The sequence below is a fragment of the Phocoena sinus genome, chromosome 18, assembly GCF_008692025.1.
Source record: "Phocoena sinus isolate mPhoSin1 chromosome 18, mPhoSin1.pri, whole genome shotgun sequence".
In the NCBI taxonomy this organism is placed as follows: domain Eukaryota; kingdom Metazoa; phylum Chordata; class Mammalia; order Artiodactyla; family Phocoenidae; genus Phocoena; species Phocoena sinus.
The window spans coordinates 23,852,629-23,878,560 of NC_045780.1; the positions used below are offsets into that span (position 1 = coordinate 23,852,629).

At 40.0% G+C, this 25,932-nt stretch overlaps 1 protein-coding gene across 3 annotated transcripts in view; it reads left to right on the top strand.

The window, feature by feature from the left end:
• EPSTI1 (epithelial stromal interaction 1) overlaps positions 1–25,932 on the top strand; it is a 100,690-nt gene that overhangs the window by 36,983 nt on the left and 37,775 nt on the right. For all 3 annotated transcript variants that reach the window (XM_032611037.1, XM_032611036.1, XM_032611038.1), the window contains exon 6: positions 11,856–11,929. In XM_032611037.1, coding sequence (XP_032466928.1) covers positions 11,856–11,929 — 74 coding nt within the window. The remainder of the gene's footprint in view (positions 1–11,855; positions 11,930–25,932) is intronic.

Below are 25,932 nucleotides of genomic sequence, written 5' to 3' on the forward strand. Positions count from 1 at the left end.
CTGTAAAATGGGTATAATAATGGGACTGGTGGGATTAAAGGATACAATAGGTGCAAATCTCTTTGTACAATGGGTAGCGCTCAGTAAGCAGTGAAAAAGGGTGCCCTGACCTAATTATACATGTAAAGAAGTGCCCTAATTCATTTGACTCTACTATTATATCAACCTCTTGTGTGGAAGGCAGAGAGGATTTTTATTTTACACATGAATTGGATTGGTTTAATTTATTTCTAAATTAAATAAACCCACATGAACTGGGTTGCTGGAGAAAAAACACACTGGCTCTTCCTGTCAAACGAGATTGCTGGGCTTCCCTCCCAGCTGGGTCTTTAACAATTCCTAGTGCACAGCACTTTCCTTTGCAGTCTAGGCTCATCTCTAATTACCGACATCTTCCTCCTTTCACATTCTTCTTATCGTCACCTTTCGTTTTCAGCACATGACCTCATTTCCCACCTTGTAGTGAATAAAGACCACAAGGCTGGAAGTACCTATATTTTTCTGTTTCCTTACTCTTCCTTTGCTGTTTCTGCCCCCGTCTCATCTCAGCAGGAATAAGAGAGTGCTCTCCCTTCTTGCTATGATGGATTCTCCCACCTGTGCTTCCCATCCCATCTTTCCTCCATCTCCCCGGGAACATTGCTGCTCCATCCGTTAACCCTCCTTTTCTCCTGTAGCTTTTTTTTTTTTTTTGCGGTATGCGGGCCTCTCACTGTTGTGGTCTCTCCCGCCGCGGAGCACAGGCTCCGGATGCGCAGGCTCAGCGGCCATGGCTCACGGGCCACGTGGGATCTTCCCGGACCGGGGCACGAACCCGTGTCCCCTGCATCGGCAGGCGGACTCTCAACCACTGCGCCACCAGGGAAGCCCTCTCCTGTAGCTTTCTTGTTGTTTCTGTTTTTCTCTCTTGGGGTATAATCATACTGAAATCTCTCATCTTAAAAACAAAGTGTCTCTGTTCTGGTTTGCTTTCAACTCCTCCCTCCTAAGCATCACAGCTAGATGTGCCACAGTGTATCTCAAATCCAGTAGGTTCAAAACTGACCTCATATTCATTCTGATGCTCTTAAATGATAGTCACCAGTAATCTTCCCCCCTTCTTTGACTCATTCTATATTAATATAGCCTACCTCCTACTATTTCTTGTAACTCTCTTATTTCTGTCCTCCACGTTTTTGTAGAATTTGTCCTTTCTTTTCTGTCCCTGTTGTCTTAATTTGGAACTCATAATTTATGGCCTGGATTACCGTGAGAACCACACCATTGGTTTTTTTTTTTTTTTTTAAACATCTTTATTGGGGTATAATTGCTTTACAATGGTGTGTTAGTTTCTGCTTTATAACAAAGTGAATCAGCTATACATATACATATGTTCCCATATGTCTTCCCTCTTGCGTCTCCCTCCCTCCCACTCTCCCCATCCCACACTTCCAGGCTGTCACAAAGCACCGAGCTAATATCCCTGTGCCTTGCGGCTGCTTCCCCCCAGCTATCTACCTTACTACGTTTGTTAGTGTGTATATGTCCATGACTCTCTCTCGCCCTGTCAAAACTCACCCCTCCCCCTCCCCATATCCTCAAGTCCGTTCTCCAGTAGGTCTGCGTCTTTATTCCTATCTTACCCCTAGGTTCTTCATGACATTTTTTTCCCTTAAATTCCATATATATGTGTTAGCATACGGTATTTGTCTTTTTCTTTCTGACTTACTTCACTCTGTATGACAGACTCTAGGTCTATCCATCTCATTACAAATAGCTCAATTTCATTTCTTTTTAAGGCTGAGTAATATTCCATTGTGTATATGTGCCACATCTTCTTTATCCATTCACCCGATGATGGGCGCTTAGGTTGTTTCCATGTCCTGGCTATTGTAAATAGAGCTGCAATGAACATTTTGGTACATGAGTCTTTTTGAATTTTGGTTTTCTCAGGGTATATGCCAAGTAGTGGGATTGCTGGGTCATATGGTAATTCTATTTGTAGTTTTTTAAAGAACCTCCATACTGTTCTCCACAGTGGCTGAACCAATTCACATTCCCACCAGCAGTGCAAGAGTGTCCCCTTTTCTCCACACCCTCTCCAGCATTTATTGTTTCTAGATTTTTTGATGATGGCCATTCTGACTGGTGTGAGATGATATCTCATTGTAGTTTTGATTTGCATTTCTCTAATGATTAACGATGTTGAGCATTCTTTCATGTGTTTGTTGGCATTCTGTATATCTTCTTTGGAGAAATGTCTATTTAGGTCTTCTGCCCATTTTTGGATGGGGTTGTTTGTTTTTTTGTTATTGAGCTGCATGAGCTGCTTGTAAATTTTGGAGATTAATCCTTTGTCAGTTGCTTCATTTGCAAATGTTTTCTCCCATTCTGAGGGTTGTCTTTTGGTCTTGGTTATGGTTTCCTTTGCTGTGCAAAAGCTTTGAAGTTTCATTAGGTCCCATTTGTTTATTTTTGTTTTTATTTCCATTACTCTAGGAGGTGGGTCAGAAAGGATCTTGCTGTGATTTATGTCATAGAGTGTTCTTCCTATGTTTTCTTCTAAGAGTTTGATAGTTTCTGGCCTTACATTTAGGTCTTTAATCCATTTTGAGCTTATTTTTGTGTATGGTGTTAGGGAGTGATCTAATCTCATACTTTTACATGTACCTGTCCAGTTTTCCCAGCACCATTTATTGAAGAGGTTGTCCTTTCTCCACTGTACATTCCTGCCTCCTTTATCAAAGATAAGGTGTCCATATGTGCGTGGGTTTATCTCTGGGCTTTCTATCCTGTTCCACTGATCTATCTTTCTGTTTTTGTGCCAGTACCATACTGTCTTGATTACTGTTGCTTTGTAATATAGTCTAAAGTCAGGGAGCCTTATTCCTCCAGCTCCTTTTTTCGTTCTCAAGATTGCTGTGGCTATTCGGGGTCTTTTGTGTTTCCATACAAATTGCGAAATTTTTTGTTCTAGTTCTGTGAAAAATGCCAGTGGTAGTTTGATAGGGATTGCATTGAATCTGTAGATTGCTTTGGGTAGTAGAGTCATTTTCACAATGTTGATTCTTCCCATCCAAGAACATGGTATATCTCTCCATCTATTTGTATCATCTTTAATTTCTTTCATCAGTGTCTTATAATTTTCTGCATACAGGTCTTTCGTATCCTTAGGTAGGTTTATTCCTAGATATTTTATTCTTTTTGTTGCAATGGTAAATGGGAGTGTTTTCTTGATTTCACTTTCAGATTTTTCATCATTAGTATATAGGAATGCCAGAGATTTCTGTGCATTAATTTTGTATCCTGCTACTTTACCAAATTCATTGATTAGTTCTAGTAGTTTTCTGGTAGCATCTTTAGGATTCTCTATGTATAGTATCATGTCATCTGCAAACAGTGACAGCTTTACTTCTTCTTTTCCGATTTGGATTCCTTTTATTTCCTTTTCTTCTCTGATTGCTGTGGCTAAAACTTCCAAAACTATGTTGAATAAGAGTGGTGAGAGTGGGCAACCTTGTCTTGTTCCTGATCTTAGTGGAAATGCTTTCAGTTTTTCACCATTGAGGATGATGTTTGCTGTGGGCTTGTCATATATGGCCTTTATTATGTTGAGGAAAGTTCCCTCTATGCCTACTTTCTGGAGGGTTTTTATCATAAATGGGTGTTGAATTTTGTCGAAAGCTTTCTCTGCATCTATTGAGATGATCATATGGTTTTTCTCCTTCAATTTGTTAATATGGTTTATCACATTGATAGATTTGCGTATATTGAAGAATCCTTGCATTCCTGGAATAAACCCCACTTGATCATGGTGTATGATCCTTTTAATGTGCTTTTGGATTCTGTTTGCTAGTATTTTGTTGAGGATTTTTGCATCTATGTTCATCAGTGATATTGGCCTGTAGTTTTCTTTCTTTGTGACATCCTTGTCTGGTTTTGGTATCAAGGTGATGGTGGCTTCGTAGAAGGAATTTGGGAGTGTTCCTCCCTCTGCTATATTTTGGAAGAGTTTGAGAAGGATAGGTGTTAGCTCTTCTCTAAACGTTTGATAGAATTCACCTGTGAAGCCATCTGGTCCTGGGCTTTTGTTTGTTGGAAGGTTTTTAATCACAGTTTCAATTTCAGTGCTTGTGATTGGTCTGTTCATATTTTCTATTTCTTCCTGATTCAGTCTTGGCAGGTTGTGCATTTCTAAGAATTTGTCCATTTCTTCCAGATTGTCCATTTTATTGGCATAGAGTTGCTTGTAGTAATCTCTCATGATTTTTTTTATTTCTGCAGTGTCAGTTGTTACTTCTCCTTTTTCATTTCTAATTCTATTGATTTGAGTCTTCTCCCTTTTTTTCTTGATGAGTCTGGCTAGTGGTTTATCTATTTTGTTTATCTTCTCAAAGAACCAGCTTTTAGTTTTATTGATCTTTGCTATTGTTTCCTTCATTTCTTTTTCACTTATTTCTGATCTGATTTTTATGATTTCTTTCCTTCTGCTAGCTTTGGGGTTTTTTTGTTCTTCTTTCTCTAATTGCTTGAGGTGCAAGGTTAGGCTGTTTATTCGAGATGTTTCCTGCTTCTTAAGGTGGGCTTGTATTGCTATAAACTTCCCCCTTAGAACTGCTTTTGCTGCATCCCATAGGTTTTGGGTCGTTGTGTCTCCATTGTCATTTGTTTCTAGGTATTTTTTTATTTCCTCTTTGATTTCTTCAGTGATCACTTCATTATTAAGTAGTGTATTGTTTAGCCTCCATGTGTTTGTATTTTTTACAGATCTTTTCCTGTAATTGATATCTAGTCTCATGGCGTTGTGGTCGGAAAAGATACTTGATACAATTTCAGTTTTCTTAAATTTACCAAGGCTTGATTTGTGACCCAAGATATGATCTATCCTGGAGAATGTTCCATGAGCACTTGAGAAAAATGTGTATTCTGTTGTTTTTGGATGGAGTGTCCTATAAATATCAATTAAGTCCATCTTGTTTAATGTATCATTTAAAGCTTGTGTTTCCTTATTTATTTTCATTTTGGATGATCTGTCCATGGGTGAAAGTGGGGTGTTAAAGTCCCCTACTATGAATGTGTTACTGTTGATCTCCCCTTTTATGGTTGTTAGTATTTGCCTTATGTATTGAGGTGCTCCTATGTTGGGTGCATAAATATTTACAATTGTTATATCTTCTTCTTGGATCGATCCCTTGATCATTATGTAGTGTCCTTCTTTGTCCCTTTTAATAGTCCTTATTTTAAAGTCTATTTTGTCTGATATGAGAATTGCTACTCCAGCTTTCTTTTGGTTTCCATTTGCATGGAATATCTTTTTCCATCCCCTTACTTTCAGTCTGTATGTGTCTCCAGTTCTGAAGTGGGTCTCTTGTAGACAGCATATATAAGGGTCTTGTTTTTGTATCCATTCAGCCAATCTGTGTCTTTTGGTGGGAGCATTTAGTCCATTTACATTTAAGGTAATTATCGATATGTATGTTCCTATTTCCATTTTATATATTGTTTTGGGTTCGCTACTATAGGTCATTTCCTTCTCTTGTGTTTCGTGTCTAGAGAAGTTCCTTTAGCATTTGTTGTAAAGCTGGTTTGGTGGTGCTGAACTCTCTCAGCTTTTGCTTGTCTGTAAAGGTTTTAATTTCTCCATCAAATGTGAATGAGATCCTTGCTGGGTAGAGTAGTCTTGGTTGCAGGCTATTCTCCTTCATCACTTTCAGTATGTCCTGCCACTCCCTTCTGGCTTGTAGGGTTTCTGCTGAGAGATCAGCTGTTAACCTTATGGGGATTCCCTTGTGTGTTATTTGTTGTTTTTCCCTTGCTGCTTTTAATATGCTTTCTTTGTATTTAATTTTTGACAGTTTGATTAATATGTGTCTTGGCGTGTTTCTCCTTGTATTTATCCTGTATGGGACCCTCTGTGCTTCCTGGACTTGATTAACTATTTCCTTTCCCATATTAGGGAAGTTTTCAACTATAATCTCTTCAAATATTTTCTCAGTCCCTTTCTTTCTTTCTTCTTCTTCTGGAGCCCCTATAATTCGAATGTTGGTGCGTTTCATGTTGTCCCAGAGGTCTCTGAGACTGTCCTCAGTTCTTTTCATTCTTTTTTCTTTATTCTGCTCTGCAGTAGTTATTTCCACTACTTTATCTTCCAGGTCACTTATCCGTTCTTCTGCCTCAGTTATTCTGCTATTGATCCTATCTAGAGTGATTTTAATTTCATTTATTGCATTGTTCATCGTTGCTTGTTTCATCTTTAGTTCTTGTAGGTCCTTGTTAACTGTTTCTTGCATTTTGTCCATTCTACTTCCAAGATTTCGGATCATCCTTACTATCATTATTCTGAATTCTTTTTCAGGTAGATTGCCTATTTCCTCTTCATTTGTTAGGTCTGGTGGGTTTTTATCTTGCTCCTTCATCTGCTGTGTGTTTTTCTGTCTTCTCATTTTGCTTATCTTACTGTGTTTGGGGTCTCCTTTTTGCAGGCTGCACTTTCGTAGTTCCCGTTGTTTTTGATGTCTGTCTCCAGTGGCTAAGGTTGTTTCAGTGGGTTGTGTAGGCTTCCCGGTGGAGGGGACTAGTGCCTGTGTTGTGCTGGATGAGGCTGGATCTTGTCTCTCTAGTGGGCAGGTTCACGTCTGGTGGTGTGTTTTGGGGTGTCTGTGGCCTTATTATGATTTTAGGCAGCCTCTCTGCTAATGGGTGGGGTTGTGTTCCTGTTTTGCTAGTTGTTTGGCATAGGTTGTCCAGCACTGTGGCTTGCTGGTCGTTGAATGAAGCTGGGTGCTGGTGTTAAGATGGAGGTCTCTGGGATATTTCCACCGTTTAATATTATGTGGAGCTGGGAGGTCTCTTGTTGACCAGTGTCCTGAAGTTGGCTCTCCTACCTCAGAGGCAGAGCCCTGACTCCTGGCTGGAGCACCAAGAGCCTTTCATCCACACAGCTCAGAATAAAAGGGAGAAAAAGTAGGGAGAATTAGTAGAAGTATGAGTAAAGAAAGAAGGAAAGGAGGAAAGGAAGGAAGGAAGAAAGAAGCAAAGAAGGAAAGAAAGGAGGGAGGGAGGGAGGGAGGGAGGAAGGAAGGAGGGAAAGAAGGAAAAAAGACAGAAAGAAAGATGATACAGTAAAAATAAAATAAAGTATAATATAGTTATTTAATTAAAAAATATTTAGAAAAAAAAAAAGGGACGGATAGAACCTTAGGACAAATGTTGGAAGCAAAGCTATACAGAGAAAATCTTACACAGAAGCATACACATAAACCTTCACAAAAAGAGGTAAAGGGGGAAAAATCATAAATCCTGCTCCCTGAGACCACCTCCTCAATTTGGGGTGATTCGTTGTCTAAAGGAGGGAAGGAAGGAAGGAAAGAAAGAAAGAACGAAGGTAAAGTATAATAAAGTTATTACAATTAAACTTAATTATTAAGAAAAAGAATTTTTAAAAAAAAGTCATGGACGGATAGAGCCCTAGGACAAATGGTGGAAGCAAGAGTATACAGACAAGATCTCACACAGAAGCATACACGTACACATTCACAAAAAGAGGAAAAGGGAAAAAAATCATAGATCTCGCTCCTAAATTCCACCTCTTCAATTTGGGATCATTCCTTGTCTATTCAGGTATTCCACAGATGCAGGGTATATCAAGTTGATTGTGGAGCTTTAATCCGCTGCTTCTGTGGCTGCTGGGAGAGATTTCCCTTTCTCTTCTTTGTTCTCACAGCTCACAGGAGCTCAGCTTTGGATTTGGCCCTGCCTCTGCGTGTAGGTCGCTGGAGGGCGTCTGTTTTTTCGCTCAGACAGGACGGGGTTAAAGGAGCCGCTGATTCGGGGCCTCCGGCTCACTCAGGCCGGGGGTTGGGGGATGGGGGAAGGAGGGGCACTGCGTGCGGGGCGGGCCTGCGGCGGCAGAGGCAGCGTGACGTTGCGGCAGAGGCCGGCGTGACGTTGCACAAGCCTGAGGCCCGCCGTGCGTACTCCCGGGCAAGTTGTCCCTGGATCCCGGGAACCTGGCAGTGGCGGGCTGCACAGGCTCCGCGGAAGAGGGGGGCGGAGAGTGACCTGTGCTCGCACACAGCCCCCCTGGTGGCGGCAGCAGCAGCCCCAGCGTCTCCCGCCCGTCTCTGGGGTCCGCGGTTTCAGCCGCGGCTCGCGCCCGTCTCTGGGGCTCGCGCTTCCAGCCGCGGCTCGCGCCCGTCTCTGGGGTTCGCGCTTTTAGCCGCGGCTCGCGCCCGTCTCTGGAGTTCCTTTAAGCAGCGCTCTTAAACCCCTCTCCTCGCGCACCAGGAAACAAAGAGGGAAGAAAAAGTCTCTTGCCTCTTCGGCCGGTGCAGGGTTTTCCCCGAACTCCCTCCCGGCTAGTCGTGGTGCACTAACCCCTTCAGGCTATGTTCAAGCCGCCAACCCCAGTCCTCTCCCTGAGCTCCGTCCAAAAGCAAAACCCGAGCCTCAGCTCGCAGCCCCGCCCGCCCCGGCGGGTGAGCAGACAAGCCTCTCGGGTTGGTGAGTGCCGGTCGGCACCGATCGTCTGTGCAGGAATCTCCCCGCTTTGCCCTCCGCACCCGTCGCTGTGCACTACTCCGCGGTCCCGAAACTCCCCCCTCTGCCTCCCGCAGTCTCCGCCCGCGGAGGGGCTTCCTAGTGTGTGGAAACTTTTCCTCCTTCACAGCTCCCTCCCACTGGTGCAGGTGCCGTCCTTATTCTTTTGTCTCTGTTTTTTCTTTTGCCCTACCCAGTTACGTGGGGAGTTTCTTGCCTTTTGGGAGGTCTGAGGTCTTCTGCCAGCCTTCAGTAGGAGTTCTGTAGGAGTTGTTCCACGTGTGGATGTATTTCTGGTGTATCCGTGGAGAGGAAGGCGATCTCCGCGTCTTACTCTTCCGCCATCTTCAAGGTCCCCCCCCACACCATTGGTTTTTATATTTGTGGTCCTTTCTGCGGCTTATCCTTCGTGTTGCTTTCAGGGTGAGCTGCTTACTATCCTGCTTAAAATAACATAATGGCTCATCATTGCCTTTAATGAAGTCCAAACTCCTTTACTTGGCATATGAATTTCTTTATAATTGCCTCTTCCTACTTTCTCAACCTTGTCCTCCACGCATCTCACTACATACCCCTTTGAATTTATCCACAAGCTTCTTGGGGTTTCCTGAACTGGCATATTCTCTTGTGCCTTTCTATATTGAAAATATTGTATGTTATAGGAATGCCCTTTTCCTAGTCAGGGCCACTACTATCCCATCATTGCCTTTGTGCAAATTAGAAACAGATTCTTCATCCAGGCAGTCAGTTCTGTGGGTGCTCAGATTGGTGACCGATGGTACTTTTGTGAGAAATAGAAGAAGACACCTCTGCTGTGCTGAAACACCCCATGCTGGGATGCAAGCCTTGGTAAGCTGAATGCTGCCTCTGTTTCAGCCTTTTTAACCTCTCTGCTAGGCCTCTGGGCAGTAAGAAGCCATACAGTGGAGTGCAGTAGCCTTGCTCCCATCACCTCCTTTTCCTCCTGGAAAGTTCTTGCTTAAGATCGGTCTCTATCTAGAATTTCTACCTCTCATTAGACCCATGGTTCTTATCCTTTTATTTGGTCATCAGCCCCTAGGGAAATCTGAAGAAAGCTATGGACTCACGCTCCACAAAAATGAGAATACTCCTATCAGACAGCTTATTCATGAACCCGAGGTTAGAAGCCATATTCCAAATGTTATTCAAATTTTGGCTAACCTTAACCCTAACCCTAACCCAGGATGGGGTCTCCCCACACAGAAGGCACTGAATGAATGTCTGTGGAACTGTTGAAAGCATTTCCCAATTGCCCACTTCTGTGCTTTTTCTTTGTATTCATATTACATACTTGCAAACCTCTATTCCCTAATATATTTTACACACTGCCATCATGGCTTTCTTGTCTGTGTTCCCAGCTAGCTTCTGAAACTTTCCAGAGTAGGCACTGCTCTGCTTTTATTCCCAGCATCTAACAGAACATAGTACTGAGCATATAATAGGCATTTGATAAATGTTTGTCGAATACGTGAGATTCAGTGATATTAAATGACTTGTTTAAGGTCACTCAGTGATGGTGGACCTAGAACTCAGTCCATATTTTTTCTTCTGGACCTCACGTTCTTAGATCTTTTATATTATGTATTTGTATATGTATAAGTATGGTTAGGTGATTCCTTAACTCACTGTTAAATGGAAAGAAATAAGTAGTCTGACTAAATCTAAGTATTTGGATTAGTGTATTAAAACAGCTACCACAGTGGTAGGTATTGAATACTTAAATACTCCAGTATTTTGCAAAATACTTCTCCATCAACTCTTGAGGGATAAACAGACCTTTGTTGGATAGAATTTAGCTACTGAGTAATTGTTTTTTAAGTTGAGTCCAATGATAATCTATTAGTGAAGAGATGAAAATCCATGTTCCAATTTCTGACCTTGCTAAAGGAACCCAGCCCTGGTCTCTAAATGCTTGTGTGATTTTCTCACTGTTCTCTAAGTAGCATTCCTAATCCTGGTTTAATCAATACCTACTGCTTGCTTGCTTGCTGTGTTTTACCTCCGAGCCCCCTTTTCTTCCCCCAGAGATGTGGGGAACTCATCACAATTGACTACTTTTGGTTTCATGAGTCAGGATTTTTTTCTAGATTGAGATCATGTTTATTCAGTTGTACAACTTTGTTAGTTTGCTTCTTAGAACTGTGATTCATTAATAATCCAATTGCCTTGTATTATAATTGAATTACAGTTGAATTGTATTACAATTCTCTTGGATTGTAGTAAATTTCCTTTATGTTTTTTCTGAAACTGAAATCATCCATTTTACCTTTCAAAATGGGATGAGTAAATAGTTCTGTGTGAATGAAGACTTTCATGGAAATGAACAATATGAACGGTTTTTTCCTCTCTTTGGAAGATGGAGCTAAACTTATGTTAGAGTTTGGAAGTGACGATCTCTATTATTCCCTTTTCACAGGTCTTCCTAAGGGACAAGTCCATTTTTTTTTTTTAAAGCAAATCCAGCTGCTTGACTTCTCCCTTGGATTCAATGAAAACTTCAAGTCTCTCCTGTATTGTAGAACTTGTTTCAACTCCCCATTAAGTAGTCTAGGAAGTCTACTTGTTTTTCACAGGCAAATTTAAAAAAATGAAAGTTGTATCATAGTAAAAAAACACAAGTGTTTCTGGGTTATTAAGTTGGATTAAAATATGCCAGAGCCATGGTGACAATAATATCAAATGTGAAGTTCTTTATCTCTAGACTCTCCAAACAACTAATTTAAAAAATGAGACGATTCTTCTATTCAAGTAGATGGCTTTTTTTGGACATTTGCTGTTCAGTCTCTCAACAGCTTTTAGTATCTCATTCTAAGTCAGAAGGGAATTGAATTGGCTTATTGAAAATCTTTTCCTGAATGCTTTATTGTAATGTGGAGATATATATGTAGTATCAACTATTTAACCATTTATATATATATATATACATATTTTGTATCATCTATTTAATCATTTATTATAATTTTAATTTAACATGATTGGTGTGGAAATTTCATGTTTTCCTTAGAACATTTTGAAAACACTGCTTAAGATATAAATGTTGCTATCATCTGAACTAAGGTAAAAATGTGAAATATTGATTCTGTGATTAAACCAATCAAGTTGGGAGAGGGGAGCCATGGAAAGAACTTGGAGCCCCTGGCTTTCAGTGTAGGGCACATGGGTTGTGAGAGGGTTATCACCTTGGAAGCCCTGGTAGGTACCATATTGGACTACTGAGGCCACTTGAGCCTAAAGATTTTGGACCTTGGGTAACTTTAACATCATGATTCTGCTTAAAGCTTTCCTAATAGATTACATTTTGATACTTGAAATTTCAGAGCAATAAACTAGAGGAGAAAAAGAGACTTCAAGAAAACCTCAGAAGAGAAGCTTTTAGAGAACATCAGCAATGGTAAGTTTATATTTTCAGAACTTTGTACCTTTTATAGACATGTTATTCATTGTGCTTTTAAATTCTAGGTGATAGTAACTATTCAAAACATCTGGTGTTGGATTGTTGACTTTTAATTATGTAATTGAACTCCAGAAGTGAGGTTCTAAGTTTGGAGATAATCTATACTCATTAAAGTATTCTTTGACAGTCAACAGATTAGAAAGAATACTGCCAAATTTGAGAAATTCCCCATTCTAAATAACTTGGAGGGCTTGCTTTTTGGTGATCCAGGTTACTTTTGATTATGAAGACTTCCAAAACACCAATATAAGGAAGATGTTGTTTGAAAGAAGTACGCAAGCAGAATCTAAACTAACTAGGGATTTACCTAATGGACTGAGGACTTATATTATTGTAAACAAGAATTGAGAAATAATTTCGCAATTATCAGCAAAGCTCCCAATTGGTGGTCATACATCAAGGTACTTTTTCCAGTATAACTTGTGAATTACAGCAGCTAACATGTATAGGGCAACTACTATGTGCTTTATAATGTAGATAATCTACTCTCTTATACAAGCTTGAAAGATAAGTTTGTGTTCAGCTCTAAGTAGCTAGGTTACTTGCACACTGCTTAAAAGAATAGACAAGACCAAAGAACCATATTTCTGTCCCTAGGTTAATTCCAAATATGGTAGAATTAAAACCAAGCAGATTTGGGTTCAAAATCCTAGCTCCATTCTCCAGCTGTGACCTTGGACAAACTACTAAACCTCTTTAAAGCTTAGTTTTTCTAAAAATAATTAGGGTTGGTAATATCTCTCCCATTGGCCATTTGTAAGGATTAAATAAAGTATCTTATATACGGCTTCCCTGGTGGTGCAGTGGTTAAGAATCCGCCTGCCAGTGCAGGGTACATGGGTTTGAGCCCTGGTCCGGGAAGATACCACATGCCGTGGAGCAAGTAAGCCTGTGCGCCACAACTACTGAGCCTGTGCTCTAGAGCCCGCGAGCCACGATTACTGAGCCCGCATGCCGCAACTACTGAAGCCTGCAGCCCTAGAGCCCGTGCTCTGCAACAAGAGAAGCCACCACCATGAGAAGCCCATGTACCGCAACGAAGACCCAACGCAGCCAAAAATAAATATAAATAAAATAAATAAATTTATTTAAAAAATCTTATAAAGGGCTTCCCTGGTGGCGCAGTGGTTGGGAGTCTGTCTGCCGTTGCAGGGGACACGGGTTTGTGCCCCGGTCCGGGAGGGTCCTGCATGCCGCGGAGTGGCTGGGCCCGTGACCCATGGCTGCTGGGCCTGCGCGTCCGGAGCCTGTGCTCCGCAACGGGAGAGGCTTGTGTACCACAAAAAAAAAAAAAAAAAAAATCTTATAAAAAATTTATTTAAAAAAATGGTACATAAGTGACTGAATTTCATGGGGACTTGATATGTAACTTCTTACAGAGGTTCTTGTTGAATGGGATCAGACAGCTTATTTTCTAGAGACTGTTCAGAGATTTCTGGTTCCACCAGAACTAGTCATTGGTCTCCCACTTTCTGATGGACTGTACTGACTGCCTCCACTTATCTATTCTCGTCGTTACACCTCATTTGTAGAATTTAAGATCATTTTAATGTTGGGGTGAGCATATGTGACACCCTAAAGTGTGTCCCTCCTCCAAGTACAGCATCCTCTGGTTTTCTCATTCCGCTGAGATTCTCCTGCCTCTACTGTAAGCAACAGCTCCTTGCTTTAAGACTCAGAGGTTGGAATGTAAAAGAAGTTTCTCAGCACTTCACTTTGCCCATTAGCAAGTTGGGTACCTGGCCTCCGCTACCCAGACCAGGAAAAGAGTGGGAGATAGAATGGGGTTGGGTGGAAGTGCTAATGAATGATGTTATCTTTCCCCACTTTTGTCTAAGGCAGACATGGGGGTAAGGAAGCTGGTGTGAAGCTAAACACCAGGAGAAGTTGGCTGTCTTAGAGAGAGATACAGGGCGGCAGGTAATAGATTAAGGGTTAAGGTATTATTGCCTCACCCTTCTTTGGTAGAGAATGGATGAGAGTTGATTTCTCGGCCAATCAGAGGAGTTGAATGCCCCCAGATGCCATGGGGGCATTTGTAGCCTGGAGACACAATAAGAACAAATGTATTTATCTTGTGGCATCCTTGTTTACACTGGAAAAGGGAAGACCAGCTTACGAATGAGGGGTCTTAGGTACAGGACTGGGAAGTGGAACAAGTCCATCCTCTGGGGAGTTTTAAACATGATAAAGTGAAGGATGAGAGATTCTTGGAGTTTTAAAGGATGTGGGAGATTGTGTCATCAAACCTTTTTTTTCTAGTCCTCCAGCTTCTTGAGTTTGTGTTTTACTGAATACTAGAGATCATCCTTTTTCTGTAAAGAAAGAAGAGTTCTACCCTCAGGCACCTCACACACTATCAGTGGAGCTGAATTCAATTACATGCACATTTCACTCTTGACCTTTCTTCTGATTATCATAAAAGTCCCAGTTAACCAAGAAAAAGAGAAGTTGGCTAAAAATGAGAAGTATCTCAAATTGACTGTTAAAGCCTATCGAGAAACACAAGAAGAAGTATATGTGTGTGTTTTTTAAATGTATTTTGTTTTGAAGTACTTTTGATATTAAAAGACCAATAGCTAATGAAATGAATGACCATTATATAGCTAGAAATATGAAAGAAACTTCTTGTATAAGATGGATCCTCTGTATAACAAGCCTTTATCATATTTTCTTAGAATCAGTTTATGGTGGAAGAACTGTATAGGAGAGCTATTAGAAATTTTTTTTAACAACTTTATTGGAGTATAATTGCTTTACAATGGTGTTAGTTTCTGCTGTCTAACATTTAATTTTTATTTATTTATTTATTTTTGGCTGCGTTGGGTCTCTGTTGCTGCGTGCAGGCTTTCCCTAGTTGCAGCGAGCAGGAGCTACTCTTCATTGCGGTGCGCGGACTTCTCATTGCGGTGGCTTCTCTTGTTGTGGAGCACATGTTCTAGGCTTGCGGGCTCAGTAGTTGTGGCTCGCGGGCTCTAGAGTGCAGGCTCAGTAGTTGTGGCTCATGGGCTTAGTTGCTCCGCAGCATGTGGGATCTTCCTGGACCAGGGCTCAAACCCGTGTCCCCTGCATTGGCAGGCAGATTCTTAACCCCTGTGCCACCAGGGAGGTCCGAGAGCTCTTAGAATTTTAACAGCACAAAGTTTTCACTAGACCAACCAGGCTGTTCCCTATTCCATCCCCTTCACCAAAAAATTAGGTTCTCCTGAAGCTGTCAAACTAAGGATCACAGAATAGAAACACAAATAAGGAATTCTTTCAATGCTGTGATATGTGTTTCAAATAGCAGACTAGGAGTGGTGTTCTTTGTTTTGTTTTGTTTTCTGTAGAGAAGGGCAACCATGGACTTGAGCAGACTGTAAACCCAAGTTGCTGGAGCAAAAGCTCATGATATCATCCTGGGGCACCACCATGAGAATCTTAATGTATTCTTTCTTACCACCTTGTTCCCGACTTCGTTCATTTGCTTCTGATTATTTTTAGTGTTGTCAATTATTTAGCTAACAGGCAGAAAACTAGGCTTTTATTGACATCCAGAGGGACTCTCCTGAGTGTAATAGTGAAAGCAGTTTATTGAATGCCTGTGGGGTTGCTTTCTAATTGTACGCATTAATTTGCCCAAGCAAGCTGGCTGAAAATACACAAGCAGATTGCATGTGCAGATGGAGCACACGGGATGGTTTTTATGAAAAGACCTCTGGAATGTACTTCTGCAGTACTGTCTTTTCCTTAAAAATCAAATGACTGTGACTATTTCAATTGGTGGCTGAGAACAGACCAGATTAATGGTGCATTAAGTCTGCTACTCTGGCTGGGGACAGACTCGAATTTCACAGTGTAGAGTTAGTTCTAGGATTTTTTTTTTTTTTTGCGGTACGCGGGCCTCCCACTGCCATGGCCTCTCCCGTTGCGGAGCACAGGCTCCGAGGCCACGGCTCACGGGCCAGCCGCTCCGCGGCACGCGGGATCTTCCCGGACCAGGGCACGAACCCATGTCCCCTGCATCGGCAGGCAGACTCTCAACCACTGCGCCACCAGGGAAGTCCAGTTCTAGGATTCTTCAGCATGAAGGTGAAGGGTAGAAATAGGCTTCTAACCTTGGCATAGTTTTCACCATTATTTTACTCTGTCATTCCTTACTACTTATAAAAAGACAAATGTGACCTTTCAGGATGGCCTTTTTAATTAGTCAATATTGCTGGTAGATTTGAGGATTTGAAGTAACAGTTAATAAACCTTTGTGTGTGTGTGTGTGTGTGTTTTGTTATAATCAAAGAAAGGATGTTGTGATTTAGGTTATTTAAATTTCAGCATTTGAAATTTAAATGGTAATTTATTTTCAGTCATAGTCATCTTTCTCACCATGTGGTTTTTGGATGGATGTCGAGACAGATTTGAATTTTGAGCCCATGTAATGAGTTATGGGGGTTAGGGTAAGATGTGAATGGGGCAATCAGATGCATTTTGGGTGCAGGTGTTAGGAAAAACAATGTTCTCTTAAGGATTTGCTGGAGAGGTGAGAATTGGGTATATTTTAAGCATTTACAACTTTAACTTATATCTAATAAATTTAATCTAATAGATTGTACATTTAATCTAATAAATTTAATCTAATAGATTGTACATTTGTATAGTTTTAAAAATATACAAAGTGCTTGGCTCTTTTAAATGTTATTTCAAAGTAATAAGCTGCTGTATTACTGAGAACCTATGGAGTGTCAGCGGTGTTAGGCATAGTATATACATTTTTTCATTTAATGTTTAGATCAACCCTATTAGGGATATATCATCTTCATTTTACAGGTGGAGGGTTGAGTAATTCAAAGTCACATAGTGACTTTGTGAGCAATCCAGCCAAATCTTGGTCTTGAGATTTGGAGGACCAGGGATAATGAGTAATTCACAGGTGTGCTGTACTCACAAGGTCAGGATTATCAGGCTAGGGTGGGGGTGACAAGCCCTGTAGCTACACGGGGCGGGGGGGGGGGGGCCTGTGGAGAAGACTATAGAATAGGTCAGTTCAGAGATAAAGACTTGGGCAGAACTGACTTCTGATTCTTCCAAGGAAGATCTAAATTTTGCCTGCAAGAAGCAAAAGAAAAACTGAGGAAGAATGTCTGCTTTCTCTGATTTTCCTCAGACCCGAAGGACATCCTTTTCCAGGTCCAACACTGGATTAACTCCACAGTTAAGCTTCCTGTAGGGTACATGGGCTTTTGTGAGCTCTCCTGGCTGGACTGTACTCCTAGGTACCAATATTTCCAGGGGAGAAGAGCTCAGTTCTTAAAACCTTGGTTGAAAAAGCCCTTGGAACCAAGCTCATTCCAAAGTAGGACCTTCCTATTTCCAAATTGCCAAGCACCACCATGAGCTCAGCCTGCCGATGGTAATGCTGGGAAGTTTTCTTCATTCCCGCCATTGGAACCAGGCATCTCTTTAATTTCCATTTGAATGATAGTGTGATTAGTTCCTAGGAGGCACGTCTTCATCTGTTTTAGTTTCCTAGAACTGAGGATCCAGGCAGGTCTGCTGAATATGCACGCTTAGGTTCCAAGTTTGTCTTCTAATATGCTCACTAAACTTCTAATGCCCTTCGTGGGAGCTTCCAAAAGACACTTAAGGGCTAAATCGATCCCTTATCCATATGGTAGGCTTAAATCCAGCCTCACATTTTATAATCCCAGTAAGGTGAACTGAAAGTCATCCTATTCATAACTTTCTATCTTATGCTAATGAAGTGAACTTACAGGTACAAAAATCCTCTATTTGTTCAGAATGAGACTGAACAGTTTATCAGAAATCTGAGAGAATCCCTGTCTACTGAATGTTAAATCATGTTGATGGTTAAAATTTCTAGCCACTATCAATTTTTCCTGCAGATGTCCTATGAATGTTAACTCATTTTCATACCCACTGCCACCACCTTCATATAGGTATTTATCACATGCCACTTGCATTATGGCTTCTGTCTCCTAGTCATCCTCTGAGTTACTGGAATGGCTTTCTTAGCTCTCTTTGCCAACGGTCTCTTTTCTCGATTGTCTTATATGTTTGTCAGATTTCATTTTCTACAGCACAGCTTTTGTCATGTCACTATCCTATTCCAAAAGCCTTGATTACTTCCCATTGCTTATGAAGTAAATTCCAAATTCTCTAGCCGCACGATGGGGGAATTGTGAGCCGCCTTAGTAAGATGTCAGAAAGGACTGATTGGGTTTGGGCCTCTGTCGGGTTGATTTCGGGAGAGGGTTTGAGGAAGCAGGGTTTTGTTCTGGGTTGGCTGTTATCAGGAAGCAGGGGTAATAGTGATTAGGTATCAGGTATCTTTTTTTTTTTTTTCGGTACGCGGGCCTCTCACCGTTGTGGCCTCTCCCGTAGCGGAGCACAGGCTCCGGACGTGCAGGCTCAGCGGCCACGGCTCACGGGCCCAGCCGCTCCACGGCATGTGGGATCTTCCCAGACCGAGGCACGAACCCGTGTCCCCTGCATCGGCAGGCGGACTCTCAACCACTGCGCCACCAGGGAAGACCTCTTTTTTTTTTTAACTTTTTTTTATATTGGAGTACAGTTGATTAACAATGTTGTGTTAGTTTCAGATGTAGAGCAAAGTAGGTATCAGGTATCTTAATCTTATTTAAAAGGAGGGAAGATACTTTTAATTAATTAATACTGTACTTGATAAATAAGCAGTAGTCACTCCTATTAGCCAAAATTTTGGGGTGTTTGGTCACTTTTGTGGTTTAGACAAGATTCATGTATCTTTCTTTGTTCAGACATATCATGGAGTGGTCTTTTTTTTCATGATTCATCGCCATCATAAAGTGACCTCCTCTGATACTGATATTGTATGAAATTACTTTCAATAGGAGAACACCAAGGCTTAGCTGTGAATGCCAGGGCAGCTCCTGGATGTCAGGAACAGCTTCTGTCTTTTTCAGGATGTAGGTAATAGTTGGTTAAAGATAAAAGTTGACTGGTGCCTTATTTACAAAATTGTTTCACTTAAGTATCTCATCACTGGAACCTGGTACCATCAGTGCTCCTCTTGGGAGGGTAGATCTAGGATCAGACTGCCTGCCTGGTCTCAAACTTTAACCTCTCTCCTAACATTGAGCCTAGGTTTCCTCATATATAGCATGGGGTGGGGCTAATATTTGCGAACTCGAAGATTAATCAATATAACCCATGTAAGAAATCTAGCATAGTGCTTGGAGGGAGAAGGTAGAGTATAAAGGAACTCCAAACAAGGATAGCAGAGGAAGAAGTAAGAGAGAGGGACCAGCTGACTCTGGCCTTTATCTCCAAGGGTAGAGCCTAAGAACTTTTGGACACACGAGAAGACCCTGGGGCCTGGAAAGTGCTCCTGGTAAATGTACTATACCTGGGGGAATATGTGCCCCCCCGCACCGCCATCCTGGAGACAAGCTGCCTGCACAGCCAGCCAACTTTATCACTTTTGTGTGAGTTCTAAGATCTTTACTGAAAAAAACTGCCAGAAAATAAACTCTGGTCAAACAAATAAGGACTCCAAGAAAGAGGAAGATGTAAGTTGTCAGAACAATTATGAATAAAGAAGACAATGACATTTATAGCCAAATATATGATTAGCTTTTTTCTTTTTCCTTTTTATTATTAAGAATCAACATGATGAAATTAAAATCATGGAGGATTTCAGTGCTATGGAAGAGGCACAAGGGAGAGAGAAGGATAGCAAGTAAAACAATTATTATTGTTTTTGCACGAGTGAATGCTAGTGAATTCCAGATATTGATAGAAAAAATAAGTAATTATGTGTTTATTATATGTTTAATTGTATTGTATGTACAAATAGGATATATAACAAAAATGTAAGAAGAAAAAAATCAAATGAAAAATTGATAATTACAACAAAAGGCAGAAAAGAGGGTGGAAGTTTTATAAGCAACAAGACAGCAATCACAAAAAAGGTATATAGGCTAAATTTCCTTATTTAAAAAAAAGTTCCTGGATTGCAAAAAAAAAAAAAAAAAAAAAGCAAAATTCTAGCTATATGCTACTCTAAGAGATATCTATAAAACAAAAGAGTTGGAAAACAAAGGCATGGAACATATATCCATAAATGCTAGTAAAAGAAGGCAGATGTAGCAATATTAATAGGAGACAAAGTTGAATGCAAGATGAAAAGCATTCAACAGGATAAAGAATATTTTATACACATAAAATATGTAATCCCAAAGATAACGTGAACTGTAAATATCAATATAGATTTGAAATATATGAAACAAAAACTGCTGAAGTCTGTAATATAGATTATGGGTTTGTCAAATTTTCCTTTTATTCTCCGTAGAAATTAACAGGTCATCACGTGAACCAAAAGACTTCATAAGGAATAGAGGATATGAATAACAGCGACTTGGCACGATAACATAGACATAGTTACAAAGTGTTGTACCTAGTTTATGAAAATACCTATTCTTTACAAATATGACTTAACTACCATTGGCCATGACTAAGGCCTCAAAGACTCTCAGTAAGTTCCAAAAATACCCCCAAATCCTATAAAGCCACTATTCCTAAGAAAAATGTAATAAAATTAGAAATTAAGCAATAAGAAATTTTAAAGTCTATCCACTTAAAAATTTTTTCCTAATTACCTTTTTAAAGGATTGTTAGGTTACCATCTGTCACCACACTAGACTTAATGCAGTGATCATTTCATAATGTATAAAAATATCAGGTCACTATGTTTTATACCTGAAACTAATATAATATTGTGTGTTAATTATTCAATTAAAAAATAAAAAAATTAAAGATTCAGGTTCCCTGGGAGGATGGGGGGAGACTATTAGGATAAAAAATTTTGAAACCAAAACTGAAATTACAAATTACTTTGGAATAAGAGAATATAAATTTTCAAGTATTCCACGTTAAAATCCATGGGATGTGACTACAAAATTATTTAGAAGATGCAGAAGTTTAAAAGCTTTTAGAAAAAATGGAAATAAAATAACTAAGCATTTTACTAAGATAAGATTATAGCCATAAAATAAATACAAATAGAAGGGAGGAATAAATAAAGGGGAAAAAGTTGAATAGAAAAATTTATCATCACTAAATTAAACCAAAAACTAGGTTTATTTGGAAAATTCTGGTAAAATAGATAAACTTTTGACTTGTCTGAGTAAGGAATAAGGAAGAACTCCAAGGATAAGAAAGGAAGTATAACCAAAATTCGAGAAGAGAAATACTATGTCCTACTTCTGTTAATTTTTTTTAACCCAGATTTCCTCATTTATTTCCTAGGAAAATATATGCTATTAGACTTGACACCTGAATAGAATAAAAACTCTAAATGGAAGGGAAAATGTAGTTTGATCTCACCTAAAAAAGACAATAGGCCCAGTTGGTTTGAAAACAGAAGAAGAAGGTAACTTTCTCAGTAAAGTCTGGAACAGGATAAGAAGGGCATTTGCTATTTATCACTGATACTGATTTTTAGATAGAAAATTAGAGTTTCTATTTCTAACAAAGAAAGAATTTAAATATTGGAAAGGAAGAGATATAAGTGCCTCTGATTGCTCACCTAAAACCTCTCAAGGAAATCAACTAAAAAATTATTAGAACTAATACAAATAGTTTGACTATCATGAATGAATCTAAAATCAATATGCAAACACTTCTGTCTTTGCACCATCAGACACACCATCAAAACCTCATTATAAAATATAATTGAAAGAAAAATTTCATTTACAATAATCATCTACACTGTAAAACAGGTGAGTGTAAGTCTAATAGACCTATACATAAAATAAAATACCTAAAATAAAATGAAAATATTAAATGTAGATCATCTATTTACTATAGAAGGGAAAAAAATCAACATTGTAAAGATAATTCCACTCTTATTTATATATAAATTAAACAGGACCTTTTGTGAAATTTGATAAAACATTTTTAAAGAGAAAATATTAAAAAAAAATAGACAAACCTGAAAAACTGAAGGGACAGGGAGAAGCTTGTACCAGGTATCGTATACAACATAGGTATGGTAGTAATAACAAAGTGTTATTGGCATTGTAATAAATAAACTTAGTGAATGGGAGAGAGTCTACAAATAGACCCATGGGTATATGGGAATTTAGTATTTAGGACTTTAGCTATTGATAAAGGTATTTGTTCAATCAGTGTCAAAAGGACAGATAATTTGACAACTTGTACTAATTCAGCACAATTAGAATGTAATGGAGAATGCTTTTATAATTTTGTGGTAAAACTCCTTTCTACGCTATATACACAACTTGGAAGCCATAAGAAAAAAAATACAGATTTGACTACAGAAAAAAACCTATGATAGATGATGTAATGAACTACGTTACAAGTAAGTGATAGTCTAGGAGAAACTATTTGCCTCAAAAATAATGGGCAAAGGCTTAATTTCACAAAGAAGCCTTACAAATTAATAAGAAAAAGGCAACTCTAGAAAAATTGGTAAAGGGCTTGAATCAAATAGTTAAAAGAGAAGAAATATAAATAAATGAAATATTCAGCTTCACTAATCAGAGAAACACAATTTTTTAATTTATTACACTGGTAAAAATATAAATGTATTGATAATATCTCACATTAGGAAATGTGCTTTCATTTATTCAACAATATGTACCTGGTATGTGTCAAGCACTATACTAGGTTAGTATATACTAGGTTAGTAAGTTCCTGGTATGTACTGTGAATATCACTGAGTTGCGCTCCCGTTGCCCTCCCTCCATGTAGGCCCACTTCACTCATTTATATCACCGTCTGCACCATGCAGTCATTGTCATTTGTGCGTCAGCTGACAGAAGGTGAGAGAAGGAAAAACTGCCCCATTCACTCCCAGCAAGATATAAAGAACCAGGGAGATATTTGTCACTGGTATCTTTTCAGTGAGTGTACCTTTTAAATTATGACTAGCTTTAAAATCGGTAGTTTAACATTTTTATTAGTATGTTCTTTTTTTTTTTGATGTGGACTATTTTTTTAAAAAAATCTTTATTGAATTTGTTACAATATTGCTTCTGTTTTATGTTTTGGATTTTTTGGCCGCAAGGCATGTGGGATCTTAGCTCCCTGACTAAGGATTGAACCCATACCCCCTGCATTGGAAGGCAAAGTCTTAACCACTGGACCGCCAGGGAAAGTCCCTATTAGTGTGTTCTTATGTGTCTTGTCATGGTGCAAAGTTGGTAGTTACCTGGTGTGTAACCAGGTAGAGGAAGGTGCGTAGCACCTTGTAGCCCTGGGGTGTGATTAGTGGCAGGAGCCTGATTCACAAGCTCCTACAGATCTAAGTGAATGTTTTTAAGCATATTCTTTTTTAAAATCCTTGCTGTTTATCTGTTTTATATATGGTCCTGTGCATCTGTTAATCCCATACTCCCAATTTATCCCTCTCCCCGCTTCCCCTTTGGTAACCAAAAGTTTGTTTTTCATGTAAACTGATTCTTCCATGAACGTTAGAAACCCTAGTTGTCTTTTCTATTTTTTTTAAGAGCCTTGTAGGAATTATCTTTGCATTTCTGTCCTATTTAAATGAGCCAACAGACACACATTTCACTCTCTGTGGCCTTTCCCGTATATTTTATCCTTTCAAAAAAGTCAAAAACATTTTGATTGATGAATCTCCATTAATATTCCATCATATTGCAATATAACCAGCCATATCCCTTTCCTTCCCTGACTTTCTCACCCTCAGTTTCTCCTTCCAAACCCCTACCTGTCCTCAAACTACTGGGATAAATGAGTACACGTTTTTATACTCTGGGCCTAGGCGGCTCCTAGACCTGATACCAAGACAGCTTAAGGATGGGTGGGTTCCTCCCCTTTCCCACATTCTCCTCCCCTGACTAAGGTTCTGAAATAACTAAGATGCCTAGCTTAATCCTTGAGAATTCTGTTCTTCTACTGTTCCTCAGCTCTTCTTGGCCTCTTCTTATGTACTACTTGTGGAACTGATGACCTAAATTGAGAGAATTCTCTTGTATATGTAAATTTATGTTGTATTACTAGGGTTGGCTAATCGCTGTGATCAACAGACCTCAAAATAAATAGTTGGTTGAGCATTTTTTTTTTCTCATGTAAGACATGGGTGAACAGGTTTGAGAGGAGACCCCCTCCACTCAGATATTGAGGCACCAAAAACTGTTGGCAGTGCTACCACCTTCAATACACAAACGACTTCCAACTTAGTGCTGGGGTTTGCCTCTATTCCAGACAGCCAGAAGGAGGAGGAAAATGTATGGGGGTGTATGCGTAGGAAACTTATTATTAGCTCATCCTGGAAGTGGTGTGTATCACTTCCTCATTCCATTAGTCAAAACTCAACCACATGGCCAGCCTTAGCAGTAAGGGAGGCTAGGAAATGTAGTCAGGTTGTATGACTAGAAGAGGAGAACTTCCATTTTGATGGATATTTAGCAGTCTCTGCTACAATGGAATTATGCCCAGGTGATGCTACCCTAAAGAGGCATTTTAGGATAAGCCATAGGCATCACCCTAAGAACAAGTGTCATAAGTTGAAGATGAGTTAAGTAAATCTTCAAAACCAGTCTGTTATTGGTGGTCCATCCTCAGTTGTTCTATGGAGAATAAAGGAAGGGATCCTGTATTTATGCCTGGGTCAAAGTGATAAAGTGGGAGAGGATCACCCCCCTCAGTAGGTGGCAGAAGAACCCCCATGAAAAGGTGACTCAGTGCTAGAGTCCAGGGTTCTTAGTTTTGTTGGATTTCCCGTCCAGTAGATCTTCCTCCTTTTGCCCCTCAAGGAGGTTCATATATTTTTTTATTAAATACGACCATAACTACCTACAGGAATTCCAATCCAGTTCAGCCAATGTGTGGAATTTACAGTATTGATAGTAGAAAAATGCCATTTAGCCTGGTAACTTGGAACTTGTCTTGTTTTGTATAGTTAATCACTTGGGAGTTATCCACCATTCTTCACAGGCCCCTACTTGTATGCCTCTGACAGTCCTGTGGCCCTGTCATTATGATTGTGGCATGAGTGGGGCAGTGATCGTTGGCACAAAGGCCATGCCTGGTGGTTAGCAACCCAGCCAGCTTAGTGCTTGGCATTGGCAGGTAAGAAGCAACTGTTGGAACACAATGCAGGGCTGCCAGCCTACTTGGTCTGAAGCTCCTTATTTGCTTATTATCATGGTGCTTCTTTTTCACTGCTTTCTCCCACGGTCTGCTCTCAGCTAAGGATATTCAGAAATCTTAACCAAACTTCTGGCAATACTCTTCTTTTTGCACTTTTGACTGATGGCTTCATAAAGCCCCAGACAATGGGGCAGCTTCCAGCCTCTGCGACTTCATTAGTCTCCTTGTCTATTCTGGGCAAGATAAGCAATCCTAGACAAATGGAAAACCTGCTTGTCTCAGCTGCTGAAGCCTTGTGTTTCTCAGGGTTATGTTTGTCACTTAACTTTCAGCTCTTCCTTTCCCAGCTCAAGCTTCTGACCTTGTTCAAGTGCCATGTTCTACCTAAGTAATTATTTGAAGTGATGTTGGCATCTCTTTAACTTCTTATTCCTTTTTTGATTCCCCCCTGCCTCACTGGATACCATTTATTTTTACCAGACCATTTGTGTCTCCTTTGATGCCCATGCCCTAAATGCTTGATAAAGTGGATCTTAGCATCAGCCTAAAGTATTAGCGGGAAGCAGAGGGATGACAAAGAAGGAAGCAGAAGGGAAGCAGGGTGCAAGGGTCTGGTGCAGTGTAAGTCTGGCCTTGCTGAGCTATTTGATTGTGAATATTGGAGTAATGGGATCAAAATCCCACAAATTACATGGGGAAAGGACAAAGGAACAGAAATTCATCACTGGTAAGCAGAATGGGGCAGTTGTTACAGTAAGGACTGGGAAACAATTCCAATATTCGTGCCTGACATACATGAGGGGAGGAACTGGGATGATGGGGTG